Raw genomic sequence first — 22,864 nt, 5'->3', positions numbered from 1 at the left:
AAAAAAAAAAGGTTAAATCAAAAGTTGAATATTGTGAGCTTTCTTATTCTTCGTAAGGAAATAGCAGGTTTCTCTTTTATTGTGTAGGGCAAATGGTTCTGGAAACCCACTTGTGATAGCGATGTATGTTAGACGATATGTTATTAAAAATAGAAAATGCGAATAAATATGATAATATTTTAATTGGGGTGACCGGAATGGTCGAGTAGGAATCAGATGCAAGAGGATTTGTTAATAGGTATTCATTTATATGGAGAAAGAGTTTCATTAGATACTGTTATAAGGGGTGTAAAGGGTAGAAATCTTGTAGAATTAATGGAAGAACATGGTCTGGTTACCGGAAGAAGAGTACGTGATACAAAACGTGTAATCGACTTAGTATGGGCAAATTTTTTCTTTTGCTAGAATTTTTCATAATTTTGAAGTTAATAGGTATACGAGTAGTCGAAAATTCTTGCCATCTTCCATTTTTCTTAAGTTTAGAGGGGATAAATAGGGATAATTATTTTAATGTAGTCCATAAAGTAATAAAAGAAATGAGCTTTTGAGTGGAATACCGACAAACCGCTAATTTTTTCACAATCTACTAAATCAATCTGAAAAATTGTGTTTTAATTCTTACTATTCAGATTCATTATATAAGAATATTATTCTAACCATAAATGAAATAGAAGAACAGTTAGGTTTAATAAAAGATAAGCAAAATGTAAACAGTCCTAAAAGTCCACAGTTTAATCTACAATGTTCTGAAGCAAAAAGAAAGTTAAAAATAGTTTTAAAATCTGTAAATTAAATAATTTTAATTCTGATGTACAAAAAAAAAAAAAAAATACTACGATAATAAGGTGGTTTACAAAAAATATATTCAATTAACAAAAAAAGAGTATTACAATTTAACAAAGCAAGTCCAACAAATATCTGATGTTAGAAACTGTAAAGATTTTTGGGATGTAATAAACAGATATAAAAAGCTGAAGTGGCATAGGGATTCTGTTTCAGTTGCAGCCCTATTTAGTTATTATAGAAATATTTACCCACCCAAAGAAGTAATTCCAGTTTGATATAATAGGTTAATAAGTGTACTAGCACTTGATAATGATTTTACCTTAGGAGAATTGCAGTAGGCTACATTTAAAAGTAGTAAACCATTAGACAACAAACTAATAAATGATACTGCTTTAAAATGAAAAGTCAATTAATACTACGACTTTTAAATTTTTTCGAAAAATTAATTTATTTCAACTTCAAACAACAAATAGTTTAAAAGAGAGCTAAGAAAGTTCGTGTTCACTGTTTCTTGTCTAGAAGAGAACTCTGACGGCGACGTATATGTTCATCAAATTCTTAAACTTACTGCAATGGGTAGAAAACAGAAAGATACTCATAAAACCAATTTTTTGTGACTTAGGTACCTCTCAAATCGGTTACTTCCTGAGAGAGCGCAAAACTGATAAATTGGTATACTTCTCATAACAAGGAGAAACAGAAACAGCTGTTAACGGCCGCAAAATTATACTAATTCTCCTTCAATTGGAGAATATTTTACTAATTTGTATAAAAATGAAGATAAAAGCGCAGGGTGTTCTTGTGTAAGATACAGAAAGCCGAAACAACTGAGAGGATCAAAAAATGGAGAAGTAAGAAATATAAGAGAAACTTGGGAGGGAAGTTTGTAAATGGATGATTTTGGTAACAACGCTGAATGCGAGGTGTCAGATAGAGCGGAGGACCATGGCTGGCAGGATTGTAAAGAGTGCATTGTAGTTAGTTCTTCTACTTCAAAGTTGGCTGAGTGGATACTCCGGTCGCCTTACAAACATTTAGAAGAGAGAAGCCTGAATGAGTCGAGACTCCACCCTAAACAGCATCCATAATTTAAGCCACTGTTCCTCCTGCCACACAATTTGTCTTCTATTCATAAAAACTAAAATCTTCAACTTACTAGGTCTAACTAGTATAGGAAGCGGAAGTAGGAGCCAAAAAGAGGAGAAGAATAGAAGAACTTGAGGGCAGGTCCATTTGTGCAGCCTCTTTGGTAGGATAATTAAAGTTTCTCCTTCCCTCTCTCTCTTTTCCAGGAGAAGTGTGAATTTTCCTTTTTTATTGGTCCTTTTTCCCGTGCTCATGAAACTCTCTTCTTTCAGCATTCAATCTTCTAAAAACTAATTTTCCTTTTAATTCATTGCTCTCATTTCTCTCGTACTGTCCTTCAGGGCACCTCCTACTTTCAGCTAGTTTACAGGACATGGACGGCATTAATTACCCTCTGATATTTCATTTCCCTAAAGTTTCTATCTAAATTATCGTTAGGCTTTGTCATAAAATAACCACTAAATTTCTTCAACTATTATGCTACTATTAAAAATAGATTTTATATTTTGAAGTTTCACCAGAACTGTCACGAAGTTTAACCTTGGTTTAACTTAGTAGAACTTAGAGACATGAAGCGGAAGGTAAGATTTTTGTATAAAAATTATAGAAAAGACGTAAATAATTCTAATCTGCTCTTTGACTTTCTATTGTTTAAAAAGCACTACAAACTTTAAAAAAGGGAGAAAAATAAGTATTCATTGGAAATGATATCTAAAATTGAAAATATTAGAAATAATATAGTTATAGAAATAATATAAAAATATAGATTTCTGGAGTATGTTACAATTAAACTTTACAATATGAACTCAGTGCAACACGACAACATTGATGTAAATGCAAGGCTAGATTATTAAAACTGTTTACCCGCCGAGGAATGGTGTAATTTATTCATTTTACTCCGTAAGCCCTTCTTGGGCAAAGGTTTTGAGTTAAGTGAAATGCAAACAACAATAAAATATTCAAAAAACAACAAATCTCCGGGTTTAGACAAAGTACCTAATGAAATATTTAAAAACTATACACCAGAATGGCAACGTTATTTTCTTTATAAGTTTAATGTAATCTTAGAAAATGAAAGAGTTCCCAAATTATGGAGTAAAATCCAATTGTCTTATGTAAAAAAAAGCGATAATTCCAATCCTGAAAATTGCCGGGGAATAGCTTTAATCAATTCTATCTTTTAACTTTTTACAGGGATGTTATCAAAGAGAATAATGCAGTGGGCAGAAGAAAACAACAAACTCCCTGAGGAACAAGCCGGCTTCAGAAATAACCGTGGGTTATTGGGTGTCTCGATCATATATTTACGCTTCATACAATGTTAGAAATCCATACGTTCTAAGAAAAAGTTATTACATCAGAATATTTGTTGATTTTAAGAAGGCGAACATTTTAATGTTCACTTTATAAATTTTGTAAAGTGTATGATCTTAGTTTTAAAACTTTTTTATATAATTAAAAATTGAGTTCATATTTTTCTCTTCAAAATTATTAATTAATTTACAAAGTTCTTCTTTAGGATTATTGTATTTGTGCCAAAATCTTCTAAATTAATTTCTTTTAAGCATTCAACTACCTGTAAGTACCAATGAAATTTAATGTTGCTTGGATAGAGCTTACTCATTAACTTTAGTCTCTTTAAACAGATTATTACACAGATATAAGTTAAGTTCTGTCACATGATAATTCTATTAAATTTTCTTTATCTTTTATTGATAATGATGTAGTTTTTCTAAATTTTCTTTATAGAAATGGGTTTGAAATCCAATTATCATTTGTATTTTCGGGTTTTGGAAAATACTCCATGAAAGACAATTTTAATCCTGTTAAATGTGCTATTTTATTTTCTCGTATATGTTGAGACATACCAACCTTATTACTGTACATATTAACAACTTTACTGTATAATAATATAAATTAAAATAATTTTTATGTATTATAGGGAAAAACGTTTCTATGATATTTTTTATGTCCGCCATTATTGATTATTTTTCGCGTACCACAGGTTGGGAAACGCTGAATTAAGCGGTAAAATAATTCGAATTTTGCAAAAAATGTACGACTACGTAAGGATGTTTTAAAAAAATAAATCTAATGAAGAAGAGATAGAAATCACGCAGGGGGTTATACAGCGAGATTGCCTTGAGCTCATTACTATTCATTTTGTTCATTAGTGATGTGACTTAATTTTTATGAAGAGCGTAGTTCTAAAAGTTTAAATATAAATAACAAAAAAAGTCCTGGTCTGATAGTGTTAGAAAATAAAAATTATTAGATTATTGTACTATTAATTCAATAAAATTAAACCCATTAAAACAAAGATATTACCGTTCAGTGCAGTTAACGAAACTAAAGGAATTTAAGGAGGGGTAAAGGAGCAGAGAGGAATCGGTTTAGTCAGTTGCGGAAGTGGCTAACAATTATTGGCGAAGCATATGTTACGCATATGACGCACTCAAAAAGGAAGGCAATTTACGATAGTTGAGAAAATGCTGCCTGAACTTATAGAAAAACGGAAAAATCATGAAATTTCAGTAGAAGTGCATAAGGCTATTAACTCAAGTTACAGCACTGTTTGTAGACATATAAGTGGGTTAGGTGAATAAGAACAATATGTAACATACAATAGTGCGATAGATAAAATTAGAGTAGTGAGCCATAAGAAAAAACAATAAGAACGTGGTACAGAGCTGGGGGCTATCAATCTATTGACATTCAGTCTGTCTGCAATGTCTGCAACTTTAAATAAATGTAAAACTCTAATTTAAGAAGCGTTATCTATCTGAATTCAATGCAGATAAAGCCGATATTCATTTTCTCTAAAATATTCGCAATAAAAGCCATTTGGACAAAATGTATTTTTTTTATAGAAGCTGCTCTAAATTAAGATTATTCTGCTAATCCGCTAGATTTTCTCTTTCTAGTTCTTTTTTTTTTGCAGCTCACTTTGTATATAACGAGAGAACATTGTCTGGAGGCTGGCAGTGCACAGAAAGTACGTACATATGATCTCAGATATTGACGCATTTCGAATTCAAAAAATAAAATAATTAAATGTAACATTAAAATTCTACAAATTAGTTTTGGTTTGTATTTATTATCGATATACATTAGATCATTAAATTATTCTTTACGCTGTACTCACTTTAGATTATGTATACTTTGATCTTTGATTTTCTGTTTTGTTTCACTTTACTTATTTCTGGTCTTAGTTTATTGATTGAAACTTTTTGCTTCTTAAAATTATTTTTGTGTAAATATTCATCGTTTCTGCACTCAAAAAAGATTTTGCTAATATTTCATCATTTGAAAAATTGAATTACGGTGTAGTTTGTTTAAATGTCCATTAATACTCCAAACACAACTCTTTTCTACGGGGATAATTCCTATTAAATTATTTTAGTTGGCAAAGTTACCAAGTTTTGCTAATATCGTTACAATTTGTTTTTAACATTATCAAATTTCTTCGCTCATGGAATACGTAATGTATGTAAGTCCGTACAGCAACACTAATCTCCCATTCTCTTTCAGAAGCTACAATCTTCTCTCTCTCTCTCTCTCCTTTACACATCTAAATTCCGGTTCCCCAATCCACAGAACGTAGCTATCGTAACTATTGTACGTTTATAAAATACCAAAGTCATTAAAATTGAAAGCTTCTAGTAGCACCTTCTGTAGGGCACGCCTTGCAAACCGTTTTAACCCTTATTCCTGCATACTGATGAACCCATGAGGCCACGGTTGATCGAGACCAGAGAATAGAGGTTCGATACATAAAGACGCTCTATGTTGGAAAAGCGAACGGCCTCTAACACGATATTATCTTGTACGTACTGACTATAGATTTTTTTTTCTGTGGTATTTATTCAAATAGAAGCTTTATTTACTAGACGCTATCTGCATGACCTGTCTGAAATATTATTCTTAACAATACGAACGTTCAAGCGGAAATCGAAGTCTACTGTGAATAAAATAAGGGCTTTTTTTTTATTCATCTTTTTTTAGAATCACTCGTTTTACTTACCCGTTTTACTTACTCGTTTTACTTGCTCGTTTTATTTACTCGTTTTACTTAGAGGAAGTATTGCGATCGGGTTAAGTTTTGTAAATATATTTTTTTTAAATATACAATATAAGTATGTATACTGGAAATATCTTTATACTCGAAAAAGTGGTTTTAGCCACAGAAAGTGTTTGTTGTGATTGAAAAAAGAATTTCTCAAAAACAAAATGTGGGATGAAACTCTTCAGACTTAAGGATTTCGGCTGCAGTGTCATAGGAAACAGAATCCGCCCCAATTATAAATAACAAATTATATTTTTCCGGCCAAAATTCATCAAACGAAAGTGCAATTTTCTGTAGTGAGTTTCCATTTTTTATAGATTTTTTTTTCTTTCTAAGATGTATCCTAATTTCTTGACCTTCTTCTGAATATATGGTTAGAATCGCAACATTGGATGATATCAGTGATTTCATCTGACAATGCATGATTTTTTTTTTTTTTTTGTGATTTTGACTGTTTTCAGGATATTCATCTACGCTCAGAGGTTGTTTCATCTCGTAGTGTCAATTAGACTTCCACTTATAAAGCCTGAGCGTGGCAGTATCTAGAAGATACGGATGGTTGGCCATGTTGTGAGAATCGAAGGCGGAAACTTGGACACCAGGACCACCGGAAAGAGGACAAGAGGTAAGCCACGCAACATATACGAGAATTTCATTCAAATTGAAAATCCTTAGCGAGAATGAGTTATTTACTAAGTTTAATTAGCTATTATTTTATTTTCAAGTCCAAATATCAGGGAGTGGCTTTAAAATGAAGTACATTAAAATAATTAAAACCATATATTTACCTGGGTGGGCAACAGGTAATTGAATTTTGTCCAAAATTTTCACCATCCTCCAAAGTTTGTGGCAAGTGTTGGTGTAAAGTTTCTGGTAGGAGAAGGCTGCAACCTCCGCCAGCCACCAGAAGACTGCCCATGATCACTAAAGGCAGCACCAGATGATCAGCACCCTGCCATCATTGAACAAATTATAAGTTGAAATGGATAAATTTAAAATGTCTCTATTTAAAAAAAAACACACCAGTTTCTCTTATTGCAATAATTACAAGAGCACTCTTAACTTTTCTTCAAACATTGAATTTTGTGAATCGATTCGTTGTCCATGTTAAAAGATTGTGTAGCTGGCCTGTTATAAAATTAGTTGAGGTAACTGGTGAAAATACAGGCTGCAGATAGGTGTAGAAAGTTAGAGAAGGATGTATTTCAGTCTCTTGTGTCTGTAGGGAATAGAAGGATCTATAGGAGGCTATATCGCGGCAGAGAGGATTAGGATGGTAGTCTAGAATGGAAAGGAGTTTCAGCAGACGATTTTGGATAAAGGAGTGTACGGGAGATAATGGATGCAGTCTCGTGGAGTGAGTCAATTTTAGTGTACCGGGGAGAGCCAGTCGCGCTCTTGGAAGTAAATTTTTTGACTATTCTGGAAGATAATCCTCACAGCATCTGCCCCTCTTTCAACCCTTGGTAGGGTTCTATCCAACACAGGAATTTATATGATGCATTCTTTTTAATCCATAAGTCTTCTCTTCAGTCTCTGTAAATCCGTTCTGAATTATAATCATCGTAAACTAGTAAGTTTACTAAATTACAAATTTAGTGTGTCAGATAATGTTCTTGAAAGGCGAGTAGACTGGCGAACATTGTGGATGGAAAGAAAACAAATTAGTTTGATTAATAAAGCAGCATCGAAGCGAAAGAAGAAAGGGAGATACAGAGTCCCTTGTCACAGTATCTCACAGTTCTAGTCAAAATCCTTATCTTCCTGATGCACTCAGCTGCTCCTATTTGCATTATATCTAGAAAAGCGACCAAGGCTTTTGTTCGTAGGTTACATATCTAGTACATTAGCTAGTTGTACCAATTGATAACATGTATTCTTACTGTTGCAAGGAAAAAAATAACTGACAGGGAAACAGCAACCTCCTCTTCCTGCTCCAAAAGAAATAGGCAAAAAAGGAGAACAGTGTAATGGTTTAGGAGTGAGATGTTGGTTGTTGATGTTGATTGATAAATAACACTTTTAGTATCGGTATAAGATATTATATTTGTATGTGACTGACTGCCAAGGACTGTATACTTTACACAAGAACCGAACAGACTGACTGACGTGGCTAAACGATGTGTACAACTGAAGTGTAAGACTTTGAGCAGAAACTTCGAACTGAATATGTAACGCAATATCAATATGATCTATCACTCAATTGAATCCCAGTTGAATCTCCTCTTTGAATTTCCTCTTGTTCTTATATATCTTCGTCGAGCCTCCCTTCTCTGTGTGCCCAGGGGGCTGAACCTCTCCCTCTGGCTAGAGTGGATGAGTGGAGGGGTTTCACTACCCCTACGCTAGAGTGGATGAGTTGTGGGGGGTTCACTACCCCTACATCATCTGTAATGGTTTAGGAGAGTGTTGTTGGTTGTTGATGTTGATTGATAAATAACACTTTTAGTATCGGTATAAGATATTATATTTGTATGTGACTGACTGCCAAGGACTGTATACTTTACACAAGAACCGAACAGACTGACTGACGTGGCTAAACGATGTGTACAACTGAAGTGTAAGACTTTGAGCAGAAACTTCGAACTGAATATGTAACGCAATATCAATATGATCTATCACTCAATTGAATCCCAGTTGAATCTCCTCTTTGAATTTCCTCTTGTTCTTATATATCTTCGTCGAGCCTCCCTTCTCTGTGTGCCCAGGGGGCTGAACCTCTCCCTCTGGCTAGAGTGGATGAGTGGTGGGGTTTCACTACCCCTACGCTAGAGTGGATGAGTTGTGGGGGGTTCACTACCCCTACAACAGCCAATCTAAAAGTCATTGGAGCATTTATCCATAATTATTCATCCGGTATCTCTCAGTTCAGCAACTACGCTTGACCATCTTTCACTGCCCACTTGTTGAAAGCCATAAACTCTACTCCTCCAAATTACATATAGTTTGCCGAGAAAGTTTGATCATAAGTGCAGACAGCTTGGAAATTACTCAGAACATTTTCAACGTAAGCTCACAACAAACTAGCCTTTATCAAACACTCAAAAGAAAATTAGTTTCCACATTTGAAAGGATCAACTTGTTGAGCACAAAAGGGCGAACTATCTATTATACCTTCCCTTTTATTTATTTTTAGCTTAAATTTTGCACAAATGTGTTCAAGTACTTCAGTTTGCTCAGTTAGGGAGTTAAAAACTTAGTGAAGGGAGAAAATATTCTTTAAAGATACCACTATTCATTCAAAAGTCTTAAAGGGCTATTTCAATTTGTTCTGCTTTCTCTGTCTGGCCCTTAACGCTGCCATTTTTAGTTATGAAGTTATCTTCTCTTTTATCTTTAAACAATAAGAAAGGAGATTGAGTCTTTAATCTTTAAGATGGATGTTTCCCTTCACAAAACAAATATTATTAACCAAATTAAAATGAATATTTCATTGATTCGTTCGAATAATAAAATTAATCGCCATAAAGGGGTGACTTTAATAAAATAGTAAGCGTGACGTCGGAACAATTAGAACAAAAACATTTTCTATGGTTAGAGTCAGACTGTATTTGTATTTTGCGAATGTTCTTCACGAGAGCAATATTTCCTACCGGAAGACGGGGAGGATCCTGTCCCCAAGGCTCTGTAGTCATTATTATATCGTAGTATTTTGCTGAACGACTAGTAGGAAGACTAACAAGGGCAGGGACTAGCTGACTTGACGTGTTCGCTAGTTTCAGAGTGACAATGATCTTAGCAATCTAGCGATTACAACTTCATAAATGGCCATTTCGTTCTCTTCCAGACATATCTTCACAAGCTCTTGGTTAATCAAATCCTTTCCTTTTGAAGAAGGAAAAGAAAAGCTTAGCTTTAAACAAGGTCCATCTACTAGCTGTTCAATCCTCCTCAAGTAGTTAATTCTCTCCTCTGATCACCAAGTGCCAGAGGCCTCATGATGCAAACTAGCAATAGCAGGGTTTAAGAGGCGTTTTCTTCCCCGCCACCAGTCCTCCACCCAGAGTGATTTCTCTCTGAGTGTGGTGATATTTTCTGAACTTATCGTATCTTATAAATAGAGGTAGAGCAAAACTAAGGCGACATGGTCCAGGACAATTTTTTTATTAGCGAGACGGCTAGGAAGTGTGCAGTTATGCAGGGCTAGTGGGATGACTTGTAGCCAAATGCTGCTAGACTCTAAAAGCTCCAAGGAAGAGTTCCCTCTAGGATCCGAGGGCTAGCCTTCGCCTAATATTAGAGATCCAACGACGGCCGTATTCAGGTTCCCTAAATAGGTCCAAATTTAGCTAGCAAATATCCCGGATCAGAAACTTAACTGCAAAAACAAGCCCCTGCCACCTCTTCGTGATGTCACAAAAATGAAGTGCGAAACTTGAGCACCTCGAGCTACTTACCATATTTTAGGAACAAATAAAGTAAAATCTCTGATACTCTTAATTTTCAATTTAATCAATAAAACACTGACGCTCTTAAAATATGTTCCGACACAAATGTTAGCTAAATGCTAACTTTAACCAATTCACAAGTCATTACTGTATTTCACACTAATACCATCCTCATTCGATCGAAGATGTTAATTACTATAACCAAATGGTCTCTTACCCATAATAATACCGATGATATTAACTTTAGACATTCTAGGAAATTGACAACTCGAAGATATTAACTTGAAATCCCACTTATTACAAGGCTGTTGAAGTTAGCTAGAGAATGGCCTGTAGAACTATTACTGAAGTAGTAGGAACTCCATTCTCGATTTCAAACTTATATCCACTTGTATAATTAGACTGAAATAGAACTAACTATATGTTTAATTAATATTGAAATACCATAGTAGATCCACTTGAGAGACTAATTATTACTTCACTAAAATAGTGTGTACAGTTAAATTATTTGAGAGGTTAACAATCAAAATACAGGTAGTAACAAGGCATTTTCTTGGGAGTCCTATGTATTGCATCAAACTATTGCACTCTACTACTATCTCTTAGTATTAGTTTCTGGAAACACCTACGGAGAGAGCAGACTTTTTTTAAGAGAAGACTGATTATACTGGAGTTCTGGAAGGGATATGAAGTAACCCTACCTTCTAAAGTTACTGTATCATACTGAAGTCAACAATTTTTTTTTGGATAAATTGAGGACAGAGAAAGGATTCTCATGACGTGTTAATTGGTGATAGGACAAGGGCAGCATTAGGAGGAGTAATCGAAGAATCTGAACAAAGTGGCAAAGAGACGAGGCCTAGAGATAAACCAAGAGAAGGTAAAGCACCTCAAGGCTCCAAAGAAGAGCAAGTTCTGATTCTCAATCATACCTCTACATGCTCCAGTACTTACAGCAAATAATCTTATCACCGTTAAAATAAAAGGAACAGTAACTGCAGAAAACAGATGTTTCTATGCGCTTCATTATTAATATATAAAACAATAGGCCGGCAGTGGTGAACGGTAGCGAGACTTGGGCGTTGACACAAGAATGCGAGAATATGCTTAGGATATGGAAGGGAAAATTGTTGCGTAAGATCTACGGCCGAAACCCAATATTAACGGTGAATGGAGGATCCGAAGGAACGAATAACTCAAGAGACTATACGAAGAACACGGACGTGCAAACTCGCAATGTTTACCAGGACCTGGTTTATTCATAGAAGAGCCTAATTTTGATTTCTATCCGGTGTAATTAGATTGCAGAGTGACCTGGACTGATACAAGAAAGGTGAATTTAGATCGCTCGGCTGTGTGAGCGGATATTCCATCAACGAGTACCTAGAATAGTTTTATACGGACACCCGGGGAGCGCTAGGCGTACAGGTCGTCCCCGAATAAGTTGGTTGGTTGAGGCAGAAAGCGACCTGCCGAAGACAGGGTCAGAAGATAACGTCGATAAAAGATGATGATAGGGAAGAATGGTACTCCAGGTCCTTCTATTGGACTGTAGCACCATAAGACGAAGAAGAAGAAGAAGATTCTCATTAGATTATTTATTTATTTATTTTTAACACGATTTTTTGATGAAAAGTCAATTTCAAAAATTGACAAATTAGTTTTTGTTTGCGAATATTGGATAAAAATGCTGCATATCCTTTTTAGAGCTCTTGCAAAAATTAAAAAAGAATAGCGAAAGTTTGTTGGAGATTGGCTAAGAAGTATTTTTTAATCAAGAAGATGGTCTACTATTAAAACAGCAGCTTCGCAACAAAATTTTTATATGCAAACCTTAAAATTAATAGCTATCTCTCCTAAGGATGATATAAATTCAACGTTTCAATAAATTTCATGATGAAAAAGGGTTCTTGTAAAAAAAAAATTGTATTGGCATTGGCAAATGAACTTTTGATCTGCAGTCCAGGGAGCGTTGGATTAACTAGGAAAAATGCTAATTCGCAATGTTTACCAGGATCTGTTTTATTCATAGAAGAGCCTAATTTTGATTCCTATCTGGTGTAATTAGATTACAGAGTGTCCTGGAATCCTTCAGGACTCACTCATTACTATGTGTGGGTGTTTGTAAATATAGAAGGCCGTACTAATACCCTCTAGTTGAGCTCTGACGCAAAAATAATTATATTTTGTGAGGGGGAGCTTTTTTAATTTTGCTTAATTTCTTTCTCACTCAGTACTTGTGGATGTAGTTAACCCTAGCGAAACTGCAAATTTACGTTCATCTAGCTTCACTCAAGTTACTGACAATATTACTTTAAATCAGTGATAGGCAAACTTTTTTAGAAGCGAGCCAAAAATAGAAGGAACCATAATATGACGGGCCATAATAATTTTTTTATTTAAAAAAAAAAATTATAGTAAGTGAGTATCAAACTCATTTTTATAATATCAAAATTAAACTAATGCGATGTATGAAGCTGTGAGTGTTTTGATAATAGTTCGTCATAATTTGGTCCAAATTGGGACCTAGTTATTCTTAACAGTGAACTGAACTGTTCATTCGTCAATCTACTTCTGACTGAGCTTTTTCTGAGTTTCATTATTGAGAAAAGCTGCTCTTAAATATATGAAGATACAAACATTGTACAAATTCTCTGAGCATAAGATATTAAATTTGAAAAACTGTTTCTTGACAAGGACTTGTAGAACTATAATTTTGAAACATTTAGAAATAATTGCGCAAGTTTCAAGTCAGCTGACGCGACCAGTAGCGTAGCGTATAAAAATCAAAATTAGCAATATTACCCCTATTTTTCAACTCGTATTTAAAAACTTGGAATTTTTACATTGCAAGTGTAATTGTTATTTATAATTATTATAATAAAATATGTGACAGGCCGGATTGAACCTTTCACTAGACCGGAGTTGGCCCGCAGGCCATAGTTTGCCCATGAAACACTTGAAAGTGAACACTTTTGAAACTTGGATATTAACTTCAGATCTCACTTTCTAAAAGACCTAGGATGTTGGCTAGGAGATGCGCATAGCCGATATCATGACGTCGAGGGCCTGCATTGTATGAAACCAGGTAGATTGATTGAGGAACTCACCGTAGTTGATCATTAAATGCAAAGTTTCGAAGAGCAGGTGGACGAATAATTCCAAGTGTCCGACGCAACAGCAGAACAAGTTGGGTGGGGAAATATGTAGGGCATGATCGAGCTACTGGGTTCCCGTATAGTTAGTTGTTTGGACACTACCAATCAATGAATGCAAACAACATACTATTTATTGTTTGTGATAAAACGAATTTTGAATAGACGCTTGTGATTGAATGAACAAAAAGCGCAAGAAGCAATTGCACTGCAAAGGCAATGAAAACTTAGAGATTCTAAATTCTGCATGAATACAATACTTCCCCGATTGTAAATGGAGCGCTACGGGAATGAAAATGAACAAAAGAATAATTTTTAAAATTTATTGTGCGAAAAGTACAGAACTCTATATCAAGTCAGTATAGGTGGAAAAATCCCTTACTCTTCAAATACATGGGTGGCAAGAGATGAAAATGGAATGAGACGTATAAAAAGCAATGCCACATTCCATTGATACTGATACATATTTACAAAGAGATAAATCACCGAAGCCTGCCAGCCTGAGAAGTGCTAATGTATTCTCTTTGGTTCCCGACCACGGCGAGGATGCCAGTAGAGAGCCAAGGATATGTCCACCTATCTACCCTTTCACGAAATTTTCCGATCGATTTAGTGTTTTTAAAGAACATTTCTTGCCTTAACGGTGACCCGAGTATAAGAGATGGCCCTTCATGTAAGAAATACTCGGTAATATCAATAATCTTAGAGATAAACAAAACAAACTTGGACAGTAGCAAGAACTGATGGTTTAGGATACAATGGTGATATGGGACAATTATTTCCTGAAGCTGTAACCGAGAGTACGTCACTCTCCATTCAGGGTTTATTTAAACACCTGTTGATTAAACAAAACATATAGTTCTCACCATTCAGGGTAATGGGGCTTCTCGGCCATTTCACATTTCACTGCCTAGTCAAGGTTCTGAAATGAATAACCTCGCAAATGGTTTCCCACATCCTACAGTTCTGCTCTTTTCTCATATAATGGAGATAATGTTCGATCATTTTGTCATCCTTTTTGTTTAGGAGTCTTGTTCAGTGGATAATCGGTAACAATCGAATTGGTAGCTTCGTGAGTCTCGCCAATGTTTGCTTTCGGGGATTTCCCAGTACCAATTGCTAGCAACTATCATTGAATTATTCCTTAATTAGGAACATGCTAAATATTATTATTAATGTAGGAATAGGCGCATGGGATCACTTTTGGTCCATCGCGATTCACACGTTACTAAGTATACAGCATTTTTTTTTTGGGGGGGGATGGATTGTTTTATTAATTTGAATTAGCCGGAAGTAGAATAAAGATATTCTTTTATACAATTTCTGCTAAGAGTAAAAGAAAAGTTTAAGACTATCTACATTTGAGAACGGAAACAAATTAAATAGAAAGAGACCGATAAAGTAAGAGTTGGACATGTTAGAGAATTTCTCCAACGATTTACCCATTAATCGATGGCAAGAGGAAGAAGAGAACTCGTAGTGGATACGCAGTCGCTAGCTGAGAGCAGTAAATGAAGAGTCGATTGTACTTGTGAATTACTTTAATCCGCTTTGTGTTACTACAGTATACTTGATTCTAAGTAGCTATACTGTTTCGTGATTACTTTCAATTAGCTTATTGTGGTTAGAAATATTTAATTACTCTGATGATTATGTTTGTATATAATATTTATTCTCTGTGATTTATTTAACGTTAAACTTTGTTATTTGTCCGCATGCCAAACTCAAGTAAAGATCATGTGAGGTAAAGAAGCATAGGTGCGAAGTATGCAGGTAAAACAACCTTCTGATAATAATAAAAAAGACTTCGAAAAGTAGAACTTCAATAAATTCCTGATGCTAGGCACCATCTAAGAAGAGGTAGCACCAGGTGGACAAAGATTTAAACGGGATGCGCAGAAAGGGAAGCAAACAACGAAAGAAATTAGGAAGAATGAGTGGAAAATTGTCCCCAAGAGAGAGGCAGGGCAAATTCTATTTGAAAAAGTGCTCAAACTTTCCAAGTATTATTATAACAATCAAGTAAAATTCAGTACACTTCTAAAACTTCGAAAACTGTGTAAGAGAAATTTGTGTGAGTCAGTGGACACCATTTTTTTCTCAAAAGAGAAAAGAATCAATAATGCAATTTCATCTGTTAAAAAAACAACAAAACTGCATTTAAAGCAATTTAACCACATTGTTAGGCGTCAGGTTGGAGATTTAACTAGATAAAGTGGTTTCAATTTTCAGATCACATGACCCCGGTCACTTGAAATTTATAGCATGTAACATATCCGTCACTTGTGATACGATAGCCGCCCAGACAATTACATTGACTTTAGGCTAACAATCATGATCGCCAACAGTTCGATGGTAACAAAGTTATTGAGATAATCTAGTTGGAAAGGAGGAGGGTTTGACGTGTTATAGCATTCTAGGTTTGCAAAATCAGCTCTCTAGCCTGTAATAGAACAATGAGTTCCTGTCTGTAATATGCCAAACTTACCAACAATACCAATATACCAACGATTCGTTCAATTAAAATCGTATTGTAAGATTTCCACAATGTCAGCATAAAGATTTGTTCAAGATGTTTCGGAATTAAATAATTAGGAAGGAAACACAAGCGCTTCAAATAAATTTTTTAGGAAAAACAAGTTTTTAAAACTTCCACGTTTTCGAGTAAAAAAGCGGATAAAAAACAATACTCAGTAGATTAGAATATACAGGGCTCTAAAATCGTACAAGAAATGGGTGAACCAATTCTTCAGGAAACACTGGCATTCTTCCGGAAACCAGCCAAGTAAACAACAACCAAAACGGCCACACAAAACATTAAACTAAGCTACTTACTATCTAGCCAACTCTGGCTTAGCCCAATTCAAATTAGTCATGCGATTGGTGCAGAAAGATGGTTGAAATAAAGGGGGAGACAGTTCGCCTGATCTGGCACTTCCTGGGAGAAATGAAAACAGATCTTCCGGAGTATCCCAAGCTTGGGAGGGCTTAGTGGAGTTCTTTATAAAGTTAGATGATTACCAGCTGAGTATATACTTTCTTTTTGGAACGAAAAGGGTGTTTAGGCACCAAGGAGTGGTTATCCCAATCTGCAGGCTTCCATCTTTTGACAGGTGTTGAAGCGGAATATATTCTCCAGGAAGGGGTGTGAAGCCCCAGGGAGAAAAGAAAGAGAAGCAAAAATTGGAGTTGACAAAAAAGTCTAGGCCACTGCGTGCCAAAGGTAAGATCACTATCTACTCATGCTGTAATTTGACGATACCACTCTTTTATTTATGCACATATTCATAAATAAATTCTTTCACCGTCTCTTGAGAACCCTCATCGCAATTCAAAACGGGTATCTCCTTAGGTTACACAGTTTCAGATGGTTTGTTTGAATTAAGTGAAAACAACAGAGCGGTGATTCTATTTGTAAAGTCCGAAATAATAGTTTCTGAACAAGTTTATAAAGTATTGAGTCAATAAACTATAGTCTCACAGTGTGCACATGGTGGTCATAACTTTTGTTTAAGTCGATATTACTTGCGAACCAAGAACTTTGGTACTTCAGGCAGACTTTAAATAGTTTACTCCCATAAATTAAACATTTTATTAGTTTTCTTAGAAAGTATCGCACTGAACTATTAGTAATTGTGAAGTCTTAAGTGGATGTATAGTTTTAAATCGAGTTTTTAACTAATTAGCCGACATAATTTGTGACCCTAACCCAGTTTGAAGGAGTGGGCACTATGTTAGTAATATTTGCTCCATTGAGGCCCTCACTGGAATCCAATCAGGTTGATACAATAGCGGCCTGTTTCCTCGGCTCTTGATTTGATCTTCACAATACAGTAATTTGTGTATATTTTGTAATTAATTAATATAAGATTTTTGATTGTTTATATATCATCTCCAAAACATTTCTTTTGGTCTCATTATTTTCTATGACTATAATAACAATTACTGGGGTTGAATGTTAGGACTTGAAATGCGGAAGTTCTATTTTAAAGTTTGTTGAAATAGTTTTTTCAATACTAGCACCATATTATAAGTGGATATTTCAAATGAACTGATAGGCTCAGTAAGATTCTGCGATCTTAAGCTGACGCGTGTAGCGTGCTGTACACTTCTACATAGCGGATACAATGGCCAAGTTAATAAAGGCGAACAAACCGGCATTGTGTCAAAAACAAAAAAAATCTTACTTATTTTGACAAAAAATCTTACAAATGAAGTAATACTTCCGTGATCATATGTTCAAAATTTGATAAATAAAAGTTCATTCAAAAATATTAAAACATCTGTCGGGCTATAGGCCATTGTAGCTACAATAAGTCAGCACAATTCAAATAATAAAATAATCGAACTACATCTTTCGTTAGTAATGATCGGAGCGGTGAGTCGGTTTGCAAAAGGAATGAGAAATAAGCGTACCCGAGGTCTCTGACCGCAGGACAGCCAAAATCTTCCCTCGCTTCGAAAGTAGAAAGGAGAGAGTAATTTATGGTTAGAATATTTAAAAAGCAACAAATCGCACCAAGCTCAAACTGGGTCTCGCTGCCGTCATGGATTCTCAAAGAAAGAGCAGGAGTTTTTATGTGTAACAATAATAAATGAAAATAGCCTTTGAAATAAAGCAGCTGAATTGTTTTGTTAGAAATAAGAAATTAATGAGGAATATGGGTTTTACTTAATCTCTGCCAGGTATTCAGTGAAATCAACACTCTAACATCGCGTTCGCATCAAGTCTTTATAAAGCAGAACGTACATCAAAAGTCAACCTTAGAAGAAGACCACTAGAGTGTCCATTTATTGTGATAGTATTCCTTTTATTCTGTGGGGAAAAAGTGGCGTAGAAGTAGAGAGTCTACGTCACCCTGTCTAAACCCACACAAGCAGGATTTCTGGGAGTATTAAGAGTGAGTCAAATGGGAAATATCAACATTGCTCTAAAAGAAAAACAAACGGAGTAAGGTGAACTTAGGTTACATGTGGTAGGACTTTGGGGTCCCAACCACTGAAGCACATCTTACGTTCTCATTTTACAGACACACAGACTCACTGCACTTAGAAGTACTTATTCTCAGGTGAATTTTCTTCTTTTTTTCCCTATTGAGCGTTTTCTCTAGGGAATGGAAAGGGAGTGGGAGATTAACTCTCAGACAGAAACAACAAGAGATGACAAGCGACATTTCGAGCAAAAGAAACTGCGATTTGAGTACTGAGAGACTGTTTCAATCTCCGGTTAGTGAACTTTAAAAAAATTGAAGGTTTTAACTTTACGCACCATTCTGAATTTACTTGCGTCATACAAGTTTACAGTAAATTTCATTATTAAGAATATTTACTCATATAAAAATGCTTAGAAAAAGAACAAATGTAACATTTTAAATTTCTCTCAAATTACTAAGTAGTCTGATCGTGCAGACTTATTTTGAGATCTCATTGGAAATAACTGTCTTAAGAGGCCTCAAATGCAGTAGTATTGTCACAAATTGGTTTATTGTTCGTCTTCGTCAGCATTATTAAAAAAAAGGAAAGTTTTTGGATATTATATAAGCAGATGTACCTCAACATCCAAATACCATTCTCCTCACCTTTGCTGACTGCAATCTTATCTCCTCATTCCGATCTTCTTATCGCAACACGAGCTCTTCAAACACACATCAACCACTGGCTTTTCAAATGGCGAATCAAAACTAACGTTACGAAATCAAAATTTATAGTATTTACTCTTAGACGGAAAATCCTACCTCCCATCATCTTGAACCAAACTCCTATACCAACTGTGGACAAAGTACGCTACCTTGGACTGTACCTAGACAAACTGCTGACATGGAATCCCCATACTAGACTAAAAAGACAAGAAACTAACCAACGCTACATACTTCTCGCCAGACTACTTGACAAACGTTCGAAACTTAACCTACATAACAAAAGGCTCTTATATCTACTGTTACTGCGACCTATTTGGTCATGCGGCATCGAAGTATGGAGATCGACTAAGCGTACCAACTCTCTACGCATCCAGACATTACAGCCAAAAATACTTCGAATACTTTTATCTATCCATAATGACCTCAAAATCCCTTTCATTACAGATCTTGCTAACACTCGTTTTCTCAAATTTCATTCCTCTACAGCAGCTCATCCTAACCCTCTCATAGAACACCTATCTTCCTCCACATTACCAGGTAATCCTCTAAGGAGATTGAAGAGAAGATGGCGCACGTGATTCTACTCTTATCGTGAGAGCATAGCAAGAGCACGTTACTGGAGTGACACCACTGGGTGCCTACTCCACTCGTGATTTTTACGTATTTTTTTTACTTTTGCTTGTTGCAACAACCGTTGCAGTGGTAAATTACAATAAAAGATTAAAAAAAAAAAAAAAGATTAGGGAATCATCAAGGAACATAAATACTCGTACAAACGTTTGGAGAAACCAGATCTTTTCATATTGCTGTCAACTGTTAAGTTTATCTGTTCTGGTAAGAATTCTGGTGAGATTCATTTTTTTTTTTTTTAACTGTCACGAAATTGCACACATCCTTAACGATATGTTCGTTGGGTTGTCGATGAAATCAAAGTATTCTTTGATAGTTAGGAAGCTGCTATGTCTTTCAGGGGCTTTCTCCAGATAGCTAGTTAGATTCCCTAGCTGGGCATTGTAGTTTCACATTTCTATTAATTATCTGGAAACGGTTTCCAATAACAATAACAAATGGAAAATGTAGTTGGATCCATAGGGCTATATATTCATGAACTCGTTTTTAGGAAAACGTTTTCAGATAATTAATAGAAAGGTGATAATTGAACTTTTCTAGATCTAAAAATTTCACATTGTTTCCAAAGATTCTAAGCATTTCTAAATCAACTTTATCCATCATAAAGATCTTGGAGGGGGGGCCAAGTTTTCAATTTCCGGTGACAAAATAACGTTTCTTTTCAACCTCAAAGTTCAGTTTTCACTAAAAGTACAGATGAAACTTTGAAAGAGTAGCTTCACCTGCCAAACGCATGTTTAAACTTATTTCTGACAGATTTCGGGCTTTCAGCCATCTCATGTTGATTAATCAAGTAATATTAATCGCTTAATTAATTAAGAAGTATTAAGTTTGACTTCTAATTACAAAGTGCTTCGTCATACAGTAATCTTGTAAAAATTGTAGGTAATCTCTAAGAATAGTAAACATTTCTGTAGATTCTAGTAAAATAGTAACTGCTGCTGCGAAAAAGTTAAATATCTGACTCATTGCAATTAACTACTTAACTCCGACAAATTTTGTTTTCTCCGATTGACCGCTGTAACGAAACCGAAAGAAAAAAATCACTAATCTCTAGAGTCAAAATACTTTTCCAGTCTAACTTAGTCTAGAGCGTCTTGATCGCACAGTCCTCGACAAGCTACGATCTCCTTCATGCCTTCTGCCAATTATCTTTTGGTCTGCCCTTTTCCCTTGAAACTGGCGGTTCTCCTTTTTAATGATATTCTACTTTATGTATCTTGTCAGAAAATCAATTTAACCATTTACATTCACTCAATAAAGTGGTACTTAAGTTGGCTCATTTCGTTGAAAAACTTATTTCCTTTTCCATGATATCAAATCAAATCTTAAATTTGAAGTTTCTACAAATTATTATTTTATAAATGATGTTGATCAGTCAATAATCAGGTCCTAAAGATGACATAAAATTGTGAGTTTGCACATCTTACGAGTTGTAAGCTTACAATTAAAAATTCATGAAGAAAAGGCAAATTCTGCCCTTCTTGACCTTTTACCCCATTTACATTAGCATGACTTTGAAAATAAAGAAGATGAACAATATTCAGTAATACAAGAAAACGGAGGGAACTTCAAGAGCAAGCATTTTGGAGGCACCTGACCAGCGTATAACAACTTTATTAAACCTCGTTACAAACTTGGGTCCATTAAAAGCATCACTTTTTGCTGTAGAAAGTTAATGTGATAGTTATGTAAATATGCTTGCGCAACAATAAACATAAACATAAGGGTAAACTGACCCTAAGGGAAGAAAGGGAATGAGTAAGAAAACAATGGGAGAACAAAGAGATAAACAATGGGGTAAGCTTTATGTTTGCTGACTCAAACTGAGCTTCCATTAGGATTCAGTTGAGTCTAGAAGATTGGAAGAAAGGGATCAATTTATTTTAATGTTACTTCTAGAATGTGCTTTAAAATAGAATTTTGAGTTCAAGTTGGAATTTACCCCCTAGAATCGGGAGTACGGTAGTGTGACCATCAATGTTCTACTTCTACCTACTGGATAAGTTCACTCCTTCTAAACTTATATAACTGAGAGCTAACAAACCACTTTAGATGATAATGTAATGTATGAACTCGGTTCTTTAATGGAGCTCGGAATGGATTGCTTTCTTCTGATCGAGGTGAAAAAGGCACACATCATCATATTGCGTCAAATTTCCGCCTGGAAGATGTTAGAAAATTTACCTACAGGATCAGAAAGCCTGATTCAACATCTCATAACGCGTCGGTTGCATGAATCTCGGTTCCACTTCGTACGAAGAAACGTACTTGGCGCAGCTGTATCATTTGATCACTTCGCCTTTAGCGAAGCTGTTCCAGAAAACTTGGATATGAATATCTTCTTTTCCTTCCTAACCACCTACTAGAGAAATATGACTCCTTTCTTGCGGTAGGATGGATTCGCGCTTAGCTTGCCAGACCGTCGGCTCATTTCATTCTATTTCGTTTGTGCTTCTACGAATCGAAGTAAAAAATAAATAAATAAAGATAGCGCTCTCCAAATTATTAGTTATTTTATTTTATTTATTTTTTCGCAGTTGTGTGGAAGCTGAATGTTCGGTTAGTGAAAGGGAGGAAGTCTGTGGTCAAGTTGAAGATGGGGAAGAAGGCTGTTGTACCAGCCAGCTGACAAGTAGTCTCAATCTTAGCCAGAAACTTACTATATACGAATCTTACTCGTACAAACCTCCCTACCTGTACTTAGGCTGTACAATTTTTTACACGGCGAGAAGTGCAATTTTCAACACCTAGATAGATAAAGGAGGGCTGATCGAGTTGGTGTTCTTAAAGAGACAGACGTCAGAGCACCCTGGATATTTTTGTAACCCATAATTGAATCCATAATATATTTTATTATATGTTTTTTAACGCAGACAATGTAGATTCATGATACTCATAAAGTATTCGAAATAAATAAAAGGTTAGAGAGTTAGCGAGCTAATATGGTTTCGAAATATAATTGGGTGTCCCAGCTGGTAGATATTTTGAAGTTGATTGATTACGCGGATTTGCCGGAATCAACAGATTATAAACATATAAAACTAAAAATTCCAATAATATTAAAAGAATATTTAAAAAATAATGATGTCTGCAGTCTGCAAACCTTTAACT

General features: G+C 35.1%; 1 protein-coding gene across 1 annotated transcript in view; it reads right to left on the bottom strand.

The window, feature by feature from the left end:
- Positions 1-22,864, bottom strand: part of Balat (Beta-alanine transporter) — a 260,779-nt gene that overhangs the window by 8,210 nt on the left and 229,705 nt on the right. Inside the window, exon 10 of the mRNA XM_074143662.1 lies at positions 6,727-6,890. Within this exon, the coding sequence (XP_073999763.1) occupies positions 6,727-6,890 (164 nt within the window). The remainder of the gene's footprint in view (positions 1-6,726; positions 6,891-22,864) is intronic.

This window comes from Rhodnius prolixus, unplaced genomic scaffold (genome assembly GCF_049639745.1).
Source record: "Rhodnius prolixus isolate KJV_2025 unplaced genomic scaffold, Rpr scaffold_1, whole genome shotgun sequence".
In the NCBI taxonomy this organism is placed as follows: Eukaryota; Metazoa; Arthropoda; class Insecta; order Hemiptera; family Reduviidae; genus Rhodnius; species Rhodnius prolixus.
This window is presented reverse-complemented; position numbering and strand designations above follow the sequence as displayed.